This window comes from Rutidosis leptorrhynchoides, chromosome 3 (genome assembly GCF_046630445.1).
Source record: "Rutidosis leptorrhynchoides isolate AG116_Rl617_1_P2 chromosome 3, CSIRO_AGI_Rlap_v1, whole genome shotgun sequence".
Classification (NCBI taxonomy): Eukaryota; Viridiplantae; Streptophyta; class Magnoliopsida; order Asterales; family Asteraceae; genus Rutidosis; species Rutidosis leptorrhynchoides.
In genome coordinates this window covers 371,384,203-371,399,800 of record NC_092335.1, presented here as the reverse complement: position 1 = coordinate 371,399,800, position 15,598 = coordinate 371,384,203, and the positions used below count along the sequence as shown (strand labels likewise).

General features: G+C 33.7%; 2 protein-coding genes and 1 non-coding gene across 4 annotated transcripts; 1 reads left to right on the top strand and 2 right to left on the bottom strand.

Annotated features, from left to right (window-relative positions):
* Positions 1-1,949: 1,949 nt before the first annotated feature.
* Positions 1,950-4,582, top strand: LOC139897624 (large ribosomal subunit protein uL22y). The gene is made up of 7 exons (XM_071880315.1): positions 1,950-2,029; positions 2,158-2,194; positions 3,436-3,476; positions 3,597-3,827; positions 3,911-4,013; positions 4,122-4,189; positions 4,380-4,582. Exons 1-7 carry the CDS (start codon positions 2,027-2,029, stop codon positions 4,422-4,424), a joined length of 528 nt encoding a protein of 175 aa, XP_071736416.1. The 5' UTR covers positions 1,950-2,026; the 3' UTR covers positions 4,425-4,582.
* A 1,351-nt stretch (positions 4,583-5,933) lies between these two features.
* On the bottom strand, positions 5,934-14,963 carry LOC139897623 (pre-mRNA-splicing factor ATP-dependent RNA helicase DEAH7-like). 2 transcript variants are annotated; one of them, XM_071880313.1, is made up of 18 exons: positions 14,851-14,963; positions 14,579-14,642; positions 14,355-14,478; positions 12,531-12,746; positions 12,280-12,353; positions 11,576-11,834; positions 11,172-11,336; positions 10,194-10,336; positions 10,015-10,103; positions 9,805-9,913; positions 9,516-9,693; positions 9,202-9,431; positions 8,926-9,102; positions 8,711-8,782; positions 8,447-8,623; positions 8,308-8,369; positions 8,046-8,198; positions 5,934-7,743 (listed from the first exon to the last, which is right to left on the bottom strand). In XM_071880313.1, the coding sequence occupies exons 2-18, from the start codon at positions 14,582-14,584 to the stop codon at positions 6,144-6,146; spliced, it is 3,834 nt and encodes a 1,277-aa protein (XP_071736414.1). In that variant the 5' UTR covers positions 14,585-14,642; positions 14,851-14,963; the 3' UTR covers positions 5,934-6,143. The 2 variants fall into 2 exon arrangements, with proteins under 2 accessions (XP_071736414.1, XP_071736415.1); XM_071880314.1 differs by having other exon boundaries at positions 11,576-11,822.
* A 248-nt stretch (positions 14,964-15,211) lies between these two features.
* On the bottom strand, positions 15,212-15,294 carry TRNAL-UAA (transfer RNA leucine (anticodon UAA)). The gene has a single exon. It is a non-coding gene; the product is annotated as a tRNA-Leu (tRNA).
* Positions 15,295-15,598: the final 304 nt, after the last annotated feature.

Here is a 15,598-nt window from a genome sequence, read left to right as displayed (position 1 = left end):
TGTCTGTGACGTCAGAGTTAGATTGTGCACTTTTTGATGAAAACGTGGGTTTTTGACTGTGACTGTTTTTGACCCCATTAACTCAAAATGTCAAGTTTTTGTGTCAAATATTTAGAGGGTGAGGTGGTAAAATCTGATTGGAAATTGGGAGAATAATAAGTAAATAAATAAATATTGCAAAAATGCCTTAAATTATGATTGGTCCAAACCAATCTCATGCTACAGTACCAGATCGTCAAAATATGAATTGACGCCGGAATTCGTCAAAATCTGACGCCGCCTTATCCTCTGTTACCCTCCGTCACCTGCTCCACATCATCTGACGCCGGAGATTTGACGCGGCGATAGATTCAGTCTAATACCATTCAATGAATCAATAATGTCTATAAATGAATATTTAAAATGTAATTAAAGAAATATTTACCTAAACACTTTTTTCGTTTCTCTTTTTATATCATATTTAAAAATGTTTTTTTTTTAGCTTCCAACCTCTTATTATTTTTTATTTGAAATTTCAAAGTATTTTGTATCAATTGTCAATATACGTATTATATTTATAAACTACTGAAACACCCTGAAACACAGATTAATCTATATAGCAAGACCATGTGTTGAAATCATGTATGAATGGATAAGGGTGTTCGTTCGGTTGGTTTATGGTTTACGTGGTTTATTCGGTTTGGTTTATTTGGTTTTCAATAATATTTTTGAGAACCAATAACCAAACCAAATTTGACAAAACCAAACCAATCCAAGCAAATAAGAAATCGGTTTACATGAGTTGGTTTTGGTTAAACTAAATTAAAACTTATAGATAAAAAGTATGTGTTTTGTTTTTTATTTTTAAAAATAAACGTGTTTTATTGATTAAACAATAAGTATACAATTGATAAAATATGTCTTGCCAAGCATGGAGTATGAGAAGCAGCCAAAGAGTATACAACCCATATTTACAATCTAAATCATAACAATGAACTGAGTAGTACAAAAATAAAATGAAACCAGTAGCAACTAAGTTTCTAAGTATAAAAAATTCATAATACGTAGTAATTAATAACCAAATTCAATTGTTAAAGTGAAATCAAACCAATAAAAACATTAAACTCGAACAAGAACAAATAAAAGATAACCCATACTTAAAATTCATAAAAATTAAATTAAATATTTAATATTTAATATATATACATAAATAAAAAGCATATTTCTGTTTTTCGGTTTGAAACTAAATATTCACTTTACAAACCAAATCCAAACCGAAAACCGTAAATATTTTTGGGTGAAACCAGTAAACCAAACCAAAACCAAATAAGCTAACCCACTTTAGCCAAATCAATTTAATTTGGCCGGTTTCATGGTCAAAACCGTTTAATGCACACCCATATGAATGGATATGATTTCCCGCTACACTGGCCGTTCTTTCTGTAGTTAATTATAATTGGGAAACTAATCGAAATATCTTTAAAGTTTTTTAACAAAATACATTTTTGTCCTAAAAGAATAATAAATATACACCATAAGTCCGAACACGACTTTAACCATGGTAATATTTCATCCACGATAACATATAAAATTTTATTTCAAATTTGTACCCTAGGTTCGAACTAGCTTCGGACAAGTTTTGAATACAACTTTGTTCGAACTCAACCATAGCCACATTTTAGCTATAATGACATTCACTAGGTTCGAAATGTTCGAACATGACCTTGTTTGAACCTAACCATGACCTTGTTCGAACCTATGATGTATTTTTACAATTTTATTTAGAAAATGTATTTTGTTATAAAACTTTGAAAAAGTATTATTTCATGAATTTCATTTACAATTAACCCGAAAAAGAAAAATAAAATAAACGGCAAAGGGGTAAAGTGGCATCTACTGATAGCCCAAAGAGGCCCATACGGCCCATTTATTAATCATAGGTTTTCATTGGAGCATATATATAAACGCAAACACCAAACCCTAATTCTGATCCGCCGGAAAATTGATATCAACAACACAAACCCTTGACGTCACAGCAGCTGCAGCGATGGTACACAAATTTTTTATTTTTTATATTTTTAACTATTTTCGTATATCGCTGAATTTTAATACAAAATTGAAGAAATTTTCGTGAAGCTGTAACTAAATAATGTTATGTATTTTATTTTTATTTTGCAGGTGAAGTACTCGAAAGAACCTGATAATCCTACCAAATGTAAGTTATATCAGATGTATAATATTATCAATTACTGCTCGTTGTATTTAATTTAATGTTTACACGTATCAGCCTGGTGTTTCATAGCAAATGATGATTAGGTTATATTCTTTTTGTTGCGTAAAAATGTCACATTTATGTGAAATATTTTGTTTGATAATTTAATACATTTATAGATGTAGCTAGTTGTTTTTTTATGACTTTTTCCTAGTTTGCACATAAATCTTTATTTTGAATTTTGTTATAGCTTAACGACAGCTGTATTTTGAAATTATAGTTGTCTTGAGTCATTGAAATTTAGGTGTTTTGAAACTCATGATTTGATCATAAGTAACTTCTAATGTGAAAAACTATAGATTGGTGTTATTGCCTTCAAATTATACTAGTCTTAATTTAGGGTTTGTATTGCTGTGTGTTAATTATTTTTGTTGACTTATTTCATATATTAACATTAATATTTATTAGGGATGATGATATCACACAAATGAGTGGTGTTAACTCGAATTTTAAAGCATTTTTAATTTAAAAAAACATCTCCCAACCTTTTATCATTATCATTATATAGAAATGCAAGTACTCTATTGAAACTACCCCACAAATATATAAATTTCCCCACATATATGCTGTCCCTAGGACTTGAACCCTCAATTCAACTGTGGAAGGTCTTGATTACATATGAGAATAAGACATTTTACAGGCAATAAATAAATTGCCTCTTTTATTCTGTAGCTGAGAGAGTATGATTTGAGTACATTACATATTTCTCTAAAATTAACATGTCTTTAATTTATATTATTCAATATTCAATTCTAAGTGCCATTTTTATTGGTTTCTATATTTTTGGTTTATACATCAGTGAATTACTACTGTGATAGCAATCTTCACAATGGTATTATTGGTGTTACTATATAAGTATTGGAGTACTTAAAACTTATGGGTACTCCGTATATAGGAGAATATACTTTTAGTCACGAAAAGTAAACATTTTCCTTGTAAAATGATAATTTATTCTGACCATCAACCGCCTCTCAACTATCTTATGTAAACTTCACTTGTTCAATTTGATACATCAATGTGTGCTTTGGGTTACATTAACCAAGACAAATATAGCACAAAAGATTTGAAATTGGACGAGGACTAAATTTACTAAATTTATCTATCTTTGTGTTCATCATGGATATCGGCTTATGTAACTGTTAGAATGGTTTGGTTCTGACATAACTGTTGCTATCTGCTTGCAGCCTGCAAGGCTAGGGGTGCTGATCTCAGATGTCACTTCAAGGTACTTTAGTTCACCCGTATTACTGTTGGAAGTTTTTCTTCGTTATATAGTCTTTATGATAATGATAATATGACATGTCTTTTTTTTCTTGAATTTTCATACGATATTGTAATTTTGCAGAATACTAGAGAAACAGCTCATGCACTCAGGAAGATGCCTTTAATTAAGGCTAAAAGGTATCTGGAAGATGTTTTGGCTCATAAGCAGGCTATTCCCTTCACTCGTTTCTGTAGAGGTGTTGGTCGTACCGCTCAAGCAAAGAACCGACATTCTAACGGTCAAGGTCGATGGCCCGCCAAGTCAGCAAAATACATTCTGGATTTGCTAAAGAATGCTGAAAGCAATGCTGAGGTGTCATAACATTTCTAAATATTACTTGTAATGCATTGTTTGGTTTTTAAAGAATTATAATGAAATGAATTGTAACTTTGTAGGTGAAAGGTTTGGATGTTGATGCACTTTTCATTTCTCACATTCAAGTGAACCAAGCACAGAAGCAAAGGCGTAGGACATACCGTGCACATGGGAGAATCAACCGTAAGTTTGTTTGCTATTATTTACATTTAAGTTCAAATAAATGTACAAGTATGTTTATGGTGAAAATATAAAAGTTATTGATATTTGCTATCTTGTTTCTGCTTGTAGCTTATATGTCATCTCCTTGCCATATTGAATTGACTTTGTCTGAAAAGGAGGAACCAGTGCAAAAGGAGGTAACTTACATATCTTGCTGCTAGAATAACCTTTTATTTTATTTTCCTTTTTGTCTGATGACAGCTGTCTTTTGTTAAGTTGTTTGGCAATAATGTTGTCTTAAAGTATGCCTATATGTCTTGGATAACTTTAAAATTAGTGTATCGATCAATCTATGTTTATCTTATATTGATTTTGTTGTTTTTGCAGCCTGAGTCTCAATTGGCAGCTAGTGGCAAGTCGAAGAAACCTTGAGTAGTTGGTTGTGTTACTACTATATCAGTTTTAAAGTATTCAGTGGGTTGCTAAAGCTATTTGTTTCTGCAAGACAAGTTTTTGGTCATACATTTTGATTTTGTACTGTACGAGATACTGGTTCAAGTGCGTTATGATATTATCTTTTAATTTCCAAATTGGGGTTTCCTTGATGGCCTAGGAGGATAAAGTAGTGAAACATTTACGATGTGTGTTTTGCTCTTGAAGGTGAAGCCTAACATGCCTAGAATCGATATCCCCTCTCTTTAAAATGTTATTCAAATACCAAAGAGTAGAGGTGTCGAAACTAGATTAAAAACTGGATCCGGACAAGAAAACTTAATTTCTTGTCTGGTTTTTTTCCCGGATTTGGACTAGTTCTTGGTGTGGTTTTTTTGGATGTATTCGGACTAAGATTCAAGATGTTTTCTTAATATACTATTTACTCGAAACACTTAGGAACTTAAGACATTGTGTACAACGAGTTCTTAATTGACCATCTTTCATTACGCACAATTCGAATTTAGACCAAACGTCATCTTTTCGGCTTGTATTTTTAATGCGTTTAACATCGTTAATTGTGTATTTATTTGAAGATGTTCCAACCGAAGCGGAAGCTTGTGATTATCCATTATAGAATTATTAAGTAGAGTTTAGAGAGTAATTATAGTCTAATTAGAGAATAACTAGATGGTGTAGAGAGAAATTCGAGGGTGTTTGTTGATGTGTTTTTAATCAAAACATTACCATCTATTTATAGTACATTTTGTGAGAGTAAAATGATCAAAACACGATAGAAAAAAACATTAAAAAAACAGCTATATTAGATCAGCCAAAAAAAATCTGGTTTTATTTGAGATTTTTTTTATCCGGATAAAATCCGGTTTGTATCCGGTTGTAACGGTAACGTGGGATCTGTTCCTGATCGAATCCCGGATACAGATTTTTTAAACTACATAACCGAATGAAAACTAAAAAAATCTTAGTTCAGTTTTAAAATTCGAATTCGGTTTTCAGTTCATTTTTTGGGTTCTTATTTTTCGAATTCTGTTTAATCAAAAATCAAATTCAAATAATAATATGTTAAACTAATAATATATATAGACGAAAAACCGACTTTAATCAAATGTGAAATTTAAAATGGTTTTGTTATAATTATTTCCGTTAAATTATAATTCTTTTGTGATTTTCGTTTTCGGTTTTGAAGTAAAATTTGGTTTTCGATTTTTCCTTCCAATATTCTAAAACCAAATAACAAAAAAATTGAAATAAACCAAACCGATAAACACACCGACTTTGGCTTGAGCAAATGGTGTGATTTATGGAAATTTTTAAATAAAATGGGAAACATACCAAATATATTTTTTTTTTTTCAAATCCAAAAGCTGAAGCGAACATGATGGTAAACAAGATTACATAGTCATAATCGAACAACCACAAATGGTAAAACATTTGTGCCATACTGACAATTCAAGTGTCAAATTCACTTTGGTTTAATACAAGAGGCCAAAAACCACTATGAACTGTAAATACAAATGGATATGAATGTATAAAAACTTCAAAAACATATTTGTTACAAATTTCCTGCCGTACCGTATTGTACAAAGTCTACATCATCCAAGTGCAATTTTAACTATTTCAAGTAGGCACAAAATTACTTGACTAAGCATCTCTATGTTTATAATCATACAATCAACATAAAGAAGTAACATTAGAATCTCACAAACCAAGTCTTTTAGGCCTCAAGTATGTCGACGAACCTTGCTTCAAACCAGGCATAGAAATGGCTTGTTGCTGTTTCAACCTCTTCTCTCTATCTTTCGCTTTATTCCTAATCTCCGTTTCCGCTTGTTGTTTCCTCAACGTCTCCATTTCTTCTTCCATGGCTGATTTTTCTTCTTTCTGCTTCTTTTTATGCTCCAACATTGAAGTATCCGAGTCCTTAACAGAATAAAACATCGGTCCCAATTCCGCCAACCACTGCGGTTCAACCGACGTCACACACTGCATGTACTCTTTCGTCGTCAAAATCAGCTCGTGGTACACCACATAATCAGGCGTGTAACCTAAACCGTACAAAGCCGAGCTCGGGTGCAGATGACATGGCATACCGTTCCTACAATTCACATACTCCCCAATCCCTTTAAGTCTCGCAGCGTTCTGAAAATAAGCAGAACAAATCGCTTTTCTTACGACGTCCCAATCGGGCCCGCATGACGTCAGCGGGATTTTTAAAGTTTTTAATATGTCTAATAGTTGCGATCTAACTTCACGAGCCTTTCGTAGCCCTTTCACTTGTAGAAAATGATCGTTACACCAATCTCCACGGTATTGGTTAGCTTTCCATTGTTGGTAAACGTTAAGTAACGTTAAATGATCCGATTCGGGCACGAAAAACTTCTCTCGGGCAGCATCACTTTCCTCTGCCCGATCCTTGGGTCGAAAGAAAACAGACGGGACCGAAAGCATAGATACAACTGTTAAAACTTCGTTCATACATTCTAATTGTTCTCCCATAAGAAGCATTTTAGCTAACGGTGGGTCCAACGGGAACTCGACCATTTTCCACCCGAGATCCGTTAACCCGCCAACGTTGTTCAACGCACCCAAAACCCATAACTGGTACATCGAGTTAAGGATATTATCTTGTGGAGGTGGGTCCATGAAGTCGAAATCCAACAAGTTTTCTATTTTAAGAGATTTAAGTAACAAAACGATATTGCCGAGATTCGTACGTTGAATTTCCGGGACGGGTTGTGGAAGCATTTCGTTTTGGTACGCACTCTCGGTGAAGAGACGGTAACACGTTCCGGGTCCGGTTCGACCCGCTCGACCCGCCCGTTGATCCGCTGCGGCCCGGCTCACCGGAAACACCTGGAGAGCATCCATACCCATACGCGGATTATACACCTTCATTTTACCGTACCCAGTGTCAATCACGTAATATATTCCGTCAACGGTTAACGACGTTTCGGCTATGTTTGTAGCCACGATGCATTTGCGGGCCCCGTCTTCGGGTTTTTGGAAGATTTTAGCTTGTAAGTCGGCTGGGAGTTGGGAGTAAATCGGGAGGATTAACATGTTAGAAACGGTTTGTTTAGTGGAAGTGACTAGTTGTTCCATACGTTCGGCTAACGCGTAACACGTGGCTTCGATTTCGTCTTGACCGGTCATGAAGATGAGTATGTCACCGGGAGCACTTGTGATGTGGATCGTCATCGCTTGTTTTACAGCAGCTTCGACGTAATCTTCGCACGGTGTTTTGCTGTACAAGATTTGTACGGGAAATGTTCTCCCGGGAATGTGAAAAATTGGTACACTGCAACAATGGATATTAAATATTTAATATTTAATATAAAAACTACTATCAATTATACTCACTGTTGTAAAAAAACCCCCAATTAATCCTGTTTGGACCCATTACCCGTTTTAGCCTGTTACCCAAACTGACCCATTTGGACCCGTTTAAAATTTTTACCTGTTTGACCCATGACCCATTTCAACCCAAAACCAGACCCGTTACCCAAACCGACCCAACCTGACCCGTTTGCCAGGTATAGAATTTCACAACCTTGATTATACTGATGAAATACACAACTTTGTAACAAGTAAAGAAATTACCTTCCAAAAAAGTCGGAAAATTTCTGCGCATTTAGGGTGGCAGAAGTGACTATAAGCTTGAAATCTCGACGCCTGGCAACAACTTTTTTAAGGATCCCGAATAGTACGTCTGTGCTTAATGATCTCTCATGGGCTTCATCCATCACAATGATTCTGCATAATTGCATTAAAATGAAAATATAAACGTATCAATAATGAGTTTTTATAACAAAATTAACAATTATGGTACTGATCCATCAGACGGTTACTACAAAATGCTTACCGATATTTGTCAAGATCTGCATCTTTTAACGTTTCACGCAGAAGCACACCGTCTGTCATGTACTGTAAACAAACATAAAAAGTATATTAATTCTAGAATTATATTCTGACTCTATCTTAGCATTTGACAATCAACTGACCTTTATAACAGTCTTGGGCCCAGTTACGTCCTCAAACCGAATAGCATAGCCAACCAAATCTCCTAGCTCAGTTTCCATTTCTTCACTAACTCTTTTGGCGACACTCATTGCTGCTACACGTCTTGGTTGAGTGCAACCAACTATCCCATTTGTTGTATAACCATCTTCATGTAAATACTACAAAAATATAAAATTTCAATTCTTACAGATCAATATAAAATACAACATCGTAACACGGATAAATAATGTGGTAAGAAAAGTTACCTGAGTCAATTGTGTTGTCTTTCCAGAACCCGTTTCACCTACAACCACTACCACTTGATTCTCCCTTACCACCTATTAAAAAAAAACAATTTATGAGATCACATTTAAATTTAAAAAGTAGTTGCTTTTCTTCAAATGGATACTCATAATTCTTCACACTGATAATTATTGTGTGGCTCTATGTTGTAAATTATAACTGTATACAAAAACAATACCTGCAATAATTCATCTCGTACAGAAAAAATTGGGAGGTATTGCCGTTGTTGTGATAGTGATTTTGTCATAGCAAAATCGCTTACTGCTTCACCCTTTTTCAAGTGCTGTGCAAATTTTGAATCTTCCTTGAAATCAACTTCACCATCTTCACCAACTACCGCTGTGTCAGCATCAATCTGATATGTAAAAAAGACCAAAATGTTAAACAATAAGCATGCTTATTAAGAAAACTAACATTAGACAACATGAAATAATATTTCTAACACAGTATTAACCTGCTCTGCTGACTTCTCAACACCAAGAATATCACCCAGTTTCGAACCAGCAAGTTCCCAAAAACGTTGACGTGATTTATTCATGCTTTGTTTCTCGTGAACTTCACGAACAAGGTTAGAACCTTTTCTTGAAATAATAGCCATATCTGATGTGGGATCTTTTAAAGGCATTATAGGTTCTGCTTGCTTTGTAAACACAATCCTTCCATCCAAAAACGGTGGCTTTGTATCTAAAATAAACAGATAAACTGTCAGCAAATGACTCTCAACTCAAAATTATTGAAAAATTTGTGATAAAAAGTTCAGATTAATACCATGAACAAGAAGAATAACCCTTCGTTCATCCTCATCTTCGAATTCAGTCTGCACCTCTGTACCTCGAACAGCACCAGATCTAAGAAGCTGTCGATCTTCCCATTGTGCATTATCGGCTGTAAGTTGAGATAACTTTTTGCTCTGAGAAAGCGTCATCGGGGTCCCATCCTTACGAACCTAAAATCCACATTTTATAAGTATGTAAATACAAAAATTCAACAAGATTTGGATAATATAGATAATAATAAGATGTATAAAGACATGTCTAGTAGCACATGTTACACGTACCAGTCTTTTGGTAACTTCTGCTTGTTTCTTCTTGACAGAAGCCTCATCCCCTAGATAAAATGATGAGCTGTCACTATCAAACACGGTGTTGCCTTCTTCTCGGTCATACCTTTATATATCAACTAGGTTAATATAGAGAAACTACAAGTATATCCTACACTAAAATCTCAAAATATAGAATCTTGGGATCGAATTGTATGAAGAAGTTACCATGCACGATCAGCGTCGTATTCCATCTCTAACCGCATACTCTCAGTTATCTCTGGATTAACAAATGTTTCCGTTACAGTATCTTCATCCTGTATACACGACATTGAACAAATGTCGACTAAATATAAAAGGGCGACAGCTGGTTAATTCATTTGATTTGGAAAAAAAGACGATCTTACCCCTGAGGGAAGTGAATTTACGGTTGACGATGGTCGTTGAGACCTTCCACCAGATCTTGAAGTTGAAGATCTAACTGATGAGCCAGATGCCCTTATTGGAACTGGTGATGGGGCCACACTGTCCCATGGAGATGCACCATGCCCTATTAGGGTCCCATAAATAGTTAGTACTATACCTGGCAAACGGGTCAAGTTGGGTCGGTTTGGGTAACAGGTCAAACGGGTTTGGGTTAAAATGGGTCATGGGTCAAAAAGGTAAAAATTTTAAACAGGTCCAATTGGGTCAGGTCGGGTAATGGGTCGAAACAGGTCACGAGTCAAATGGGTAAAACGGGTCATATACTTTTACATTTGATTTTTTACATTTATTATATTATTTTAGTTATTATTATTACTTATTTATACTTATTTTATATATAAAAACATATTAATATACATCATGATATAACAATGAATGCTTTCATAAATGAAACTTGTTATGGTCAACCCATTTGACCCATTCACAAGACCCATTAGACCTGTTTCTATTTATTGAGCTTTAAGATTTGATACCCATTAGACCCGTTTCTTTATATTTTGTATAGGACCCAATAGGTTGAAGGAAAACTCATTGGAACTTTTTTTAAGTTTTGGTTTACATTGTCGGGCCTATTTTTTCTTAAGACCAATTGACCCGAAAGCTTGACCCAATTGACCCAAATTTGAGAGTATGGGTCTCAATTGCAGGCATAGTTAGTACAAACAATAACTGTTTAACACATATAACCTTAAATCATTTTATTTAGTTAAGCGAAGGATTAGTATAAAATAACTTCTAAATCATATTTGACTAAAATTATTGGAAGAGAAGTGTTCTGAGTCAAAAACAACCCATACCAAACAGATACATCATAAATGTTTTAACCCACTACCCAACCTGTCTGACCAGCCAATTTTGCATCAAGAGGTATAAATTTAGGAGATAATTTAAAAGCATACCAGATTGGGGGGTATTGCCCCCAAGCCAAGGAGATACTAATCTTGCATCCGGTGAAGCACCAACTAGCATGGGTGACGGATGATGTCTGCCGCTACTACTACTACTATTTGCACGACGGGGTGATTCTTCCCACTCCCATCTTCCATCATCCCATTCAGATCTGCCTACAATACCAGAACAACAATATATTCGTCAGTTATAATGAGCATATAGAACAACTAAAATAGACATCAATAGACACAGATTGAGTATATAATGCTCCTTCAGTTAACTAATTGAAATTTACAGCCTTGGAAGTCAAATAATGAAATAGCCGTGCTTATTTTAATAATCAAATATGATATGATAAATTTTTAATAATCAAATATGATAAATTACTCTTAAATAACAACAAAATACATACCAGGGGTCCTCCTTGAACTTTCATATCTGCTTCTTTTATTCCCATAATATCGGTAATCTCTTCCATAACGAGGAGATGCCTCTGAATTGTTTCGATCATCTCTATCAGTGCTATATCTTCTCGGCTCCCTACTTTGACTTCTTGACTCATCTCTATAATCATTTCTTCGCCTATCATATTCTGTTGAATCATACCTTGAACTCTGATGCTGGTTGCTTCTAGAACTTCTGGATGAAGGGGTAATATCCTGAACATTCAACTAAACTATTATAATTTATTTATATCACGTATATAAGAAATCTAGCATGGTACATATACAAAAAAAATTCCTTATGGTTGGTAAACAGAAAACAATCATCCTTTTTATGCCCTTCAAAAAAAAAAAAAAAAAAAAAAAAAAGGAAAGAAAACAATCATTCAATATTCTTAATGACTGATGGATGATGAGTATTATTACTTGGATGATGTAATGATGTATGTAAACTGAAATAAAATTACTGTAATATTTAGCAACTTGTTAATGGTATTGAATTGTTGTTTGTCATTGTCATGACCTTTAATATTCATTTGGGTCTTCTCTAGAGAAAGTCCTTTGCAGTTTGAAATATGTACATTCTAGTAACCCAAAAAATCATATAATCAAACTAAAAAACTTATTATTAGAGTACGGACGATAGAATTACACACTGTTATATATCTTATACCTCGGAACGTGTACTTGAATTTGAATGATGCCTTGTCGATGTGCCTGCAGCTCGTTCTTCAGTAATTTGGCTCTCTGCAAAAATGAGAAATATACAATTAGAATACAACTACTTGAAGTAACTAATTCTTTGCAAAACCTAGGCCCCACCCCCTTGTTCTGGGTCCCGCTTTTCTGCTATTCGGACCAGAACAACTGTAAGTAAACAGTTCAATATATGAACTAAAAAAAACCCAAATAAATTAAAAATACCTGAATCGAATGTCTTGCTACTGTTAGAGTCACGGTATCGTCTGCTTTTATTTTGCCCAATCCCAGATACACCACTTCCATCTTCTTCCTCTAGATCTGTGAGTAAAGATGAAGAATTTTCTACTTCATCTATTGATGAAATCATAGAAGGAACCTTTTCTCTAGGGACTTTAAATGATCCTTCAACTCTTTTTGCACTTGCAAGGACATCTAATCCTGATTCATGGTAAAAAAAAGAACTATGTTTTAGAATATCACCTTAAGGGATGACACCTAAATATGAAATAATGTTAAATACGAATTGCTCATTCATCATGCTTGAGGCTAACTACAAATAGCTAAAAACCTCAGCATGATGGTTCATCCCAAAACAAACAAGAAACACGCCCTCCCATTATCACATAATATCAATTACCAAACACTTATGAATAGTATGTCGTTTGTCATTTTTGTGATGTAATAGACTTTAGCTATAAGCATACATAAATCCTTATTGAAAGATAATAAACAAATGAGGTTTTGGAGGAGTGGTAAGTTGGTGACAGTCTACAGTTCAGCCTTGCCAAAAGTAACCAATGTTTAAATCCTTTTGTTTCCCGTTAACTCATTACTTCTGCAGTGATAATCTGACGTGTCATTTGAATTCCAATTTTGTGAACTAAAAATATTAATTTATTTTCTTCATACTGTACTTTTCCTTCCAATTTGTGAGGTTTAATTGGTCTTATTTTTCATACTATGCTAGTTACCAAACTAATAGAAATTGACATGATCATACAAATAAATTAATAGTTTTTATGATGAACAATTTGGCTATTTAGTCACTTTTAACTAAATAATTTACTTGACCAATATGACTATATCATGAATAATAAATCTATGAAAGAAGACTTTTGTTACTTAATTATCCCTTAATATCATGTGCCCAACTATTTTAAATAGTAACTTGTCTTTCTGTACTTTCACCAAAAACGTTGTGGTAAAATACTTAAAAGTTAAAACTAATAATTAAACATTCTTAAGGTTAGATAAAGTGGCAAGTTCTTGGCAATTAGAATTTGACACCTGAGTTCAAAGCTAAGTATAGCGAATTAATTTCTTTAAGGTCCCTACCATTTAGCTTATCACTTTCAAAGCTTTTGTTCCCCCATTTCTTATATTGTTAGAATTGTCAGAAGTATAATTACAATTTACAATTATAAACATTATGGTACACATAATTTCTTTTACATGATGAGAGAAATATATATTCAGATTTGAATTCCACAACGTTTTGTTGATAAACTTGGATTCCGAAATTAAAGAAGGTTAAAGAAACATCATAACTTAAAGTTGAACTAACTAAATTCGTTTCGTGAAGACCCATGGTGCTAAAAATGTTTGATGTGCAAACTTTAGTTACTTGATTGATAAACTTTAGCTAGCTACTTGATTAATTAATTGGTATTGCTAAGTGATATGTACAAAACTATTCACTAATACGTAAATGTAAAGAAGAGTTAAAAGAAACTACTCTGAATGTAAATTAAACTTCAACCAGTTGCAACACACAGTACTCTGTATAAATACCAAAAAAAGTGCTATGAAGCACTACTTAAACTAGGCTAATGTTGATATGTGGTTAATATCTTCAGGGTCAAATGCATAGCAATTAACAAGGCAAAATAAAAGTATTATTTTGGCATCATGGACCATACACTAAAGGCCATTATAATTATAATTATCTATTATCTATGTTACAAAAACAAATATTACTAGATATGATGATTCGAAAACATGTAAATACAAATCTCACAGTGGTAAAAGAAAATTCAGTGCACTAACCTAGTAGCGATTTCCTCTCACGAGCTCTGAAGACAACCCTATCTTTCCCAGGCAGTTGTAATCCACCACCACCAGTTTCATCAGGTTGCAACATTTCCTTTGTTTTGTCAATGTCAATTGGATTCTATCATAAACACATTATAAATCAAACAGGTAAATCAACTGATAATACACAAACTTCGCATATACTTAAATCAACACAGTATTTTAAATTCTAGACTAACCTCCATGAAGTTGTTCTAATGATCCTACAGCGCAGGCGCGCAGCACCAATCAGTCGAAAAAGCTCTACATATAATTAAATTACAGAATACAGATTGTTAAGATGCAGCTATACAAACATATCAACATCAATACATACAAATTAGAAATTGAAACAGCTAATTTAGGGTTTCGTAAGGTGGTTTTGGTATTTAGGGTTTACAGTTGAGTTATTGATATAGAAAACTGATAATATAGCATGAATTGATGAGATAACAGATGATCGCATACTTACGATTGTAAACGAGTAACTGAATATGAAGGAAGAACCCTAGGATTCGGAACAATTTCTTGTACGTCGTCGTTCAGACAAACTGTAATTGGCGCTTAGTCGGTGATCAATTCAGATTAATCAGAAAAATAATACTCCGTAATTATGCATACCCTAGCTTTTATTATGAGGATCGTTAACTAAGGGGCCGAATTGTGATTATCATAAACTTTAAGGGGTGTAGTTGTAGTTTTTATCAGATACTCCGTATATTATACGGGGTATTTTTATACGATGAACTGATAAGGGGGTAATTGTAACTTACTAAAAAGATGAAGGGTCAGAGTTGTAGATATTGTTTGAATTAACTGAAAAAAAAAAATTGTGCTGGCTATGGGGTTCGAACCCATGCGCACTTATGTGCAGAAGATCTTAAGTCTTCCCCCTTAACCTCTCGGGCAAACCAGCGAATTGTTTATTTTGTCGTACGTAATATTCTTAATCAGATATTTCAGTGGTACGTATAATAATTAATTGAGTTATAAAACTTTAATCTACTCTCTACCTTAAAAAGAGAGTTTTTGTTAAGTAATAAATATTTTCAAACACCCTTTAATCATCATTAGATCAAATAATTACTTCACCATATCCCTTGATCCAATGACCATAAATTATCTGCAAAACATATTAGCTAATAAATCATTATTTGTGAGTTAATGTGTCTATTATTTTTTTACTTTACCATCATATGTTTTTTGATCTAATTATCCAC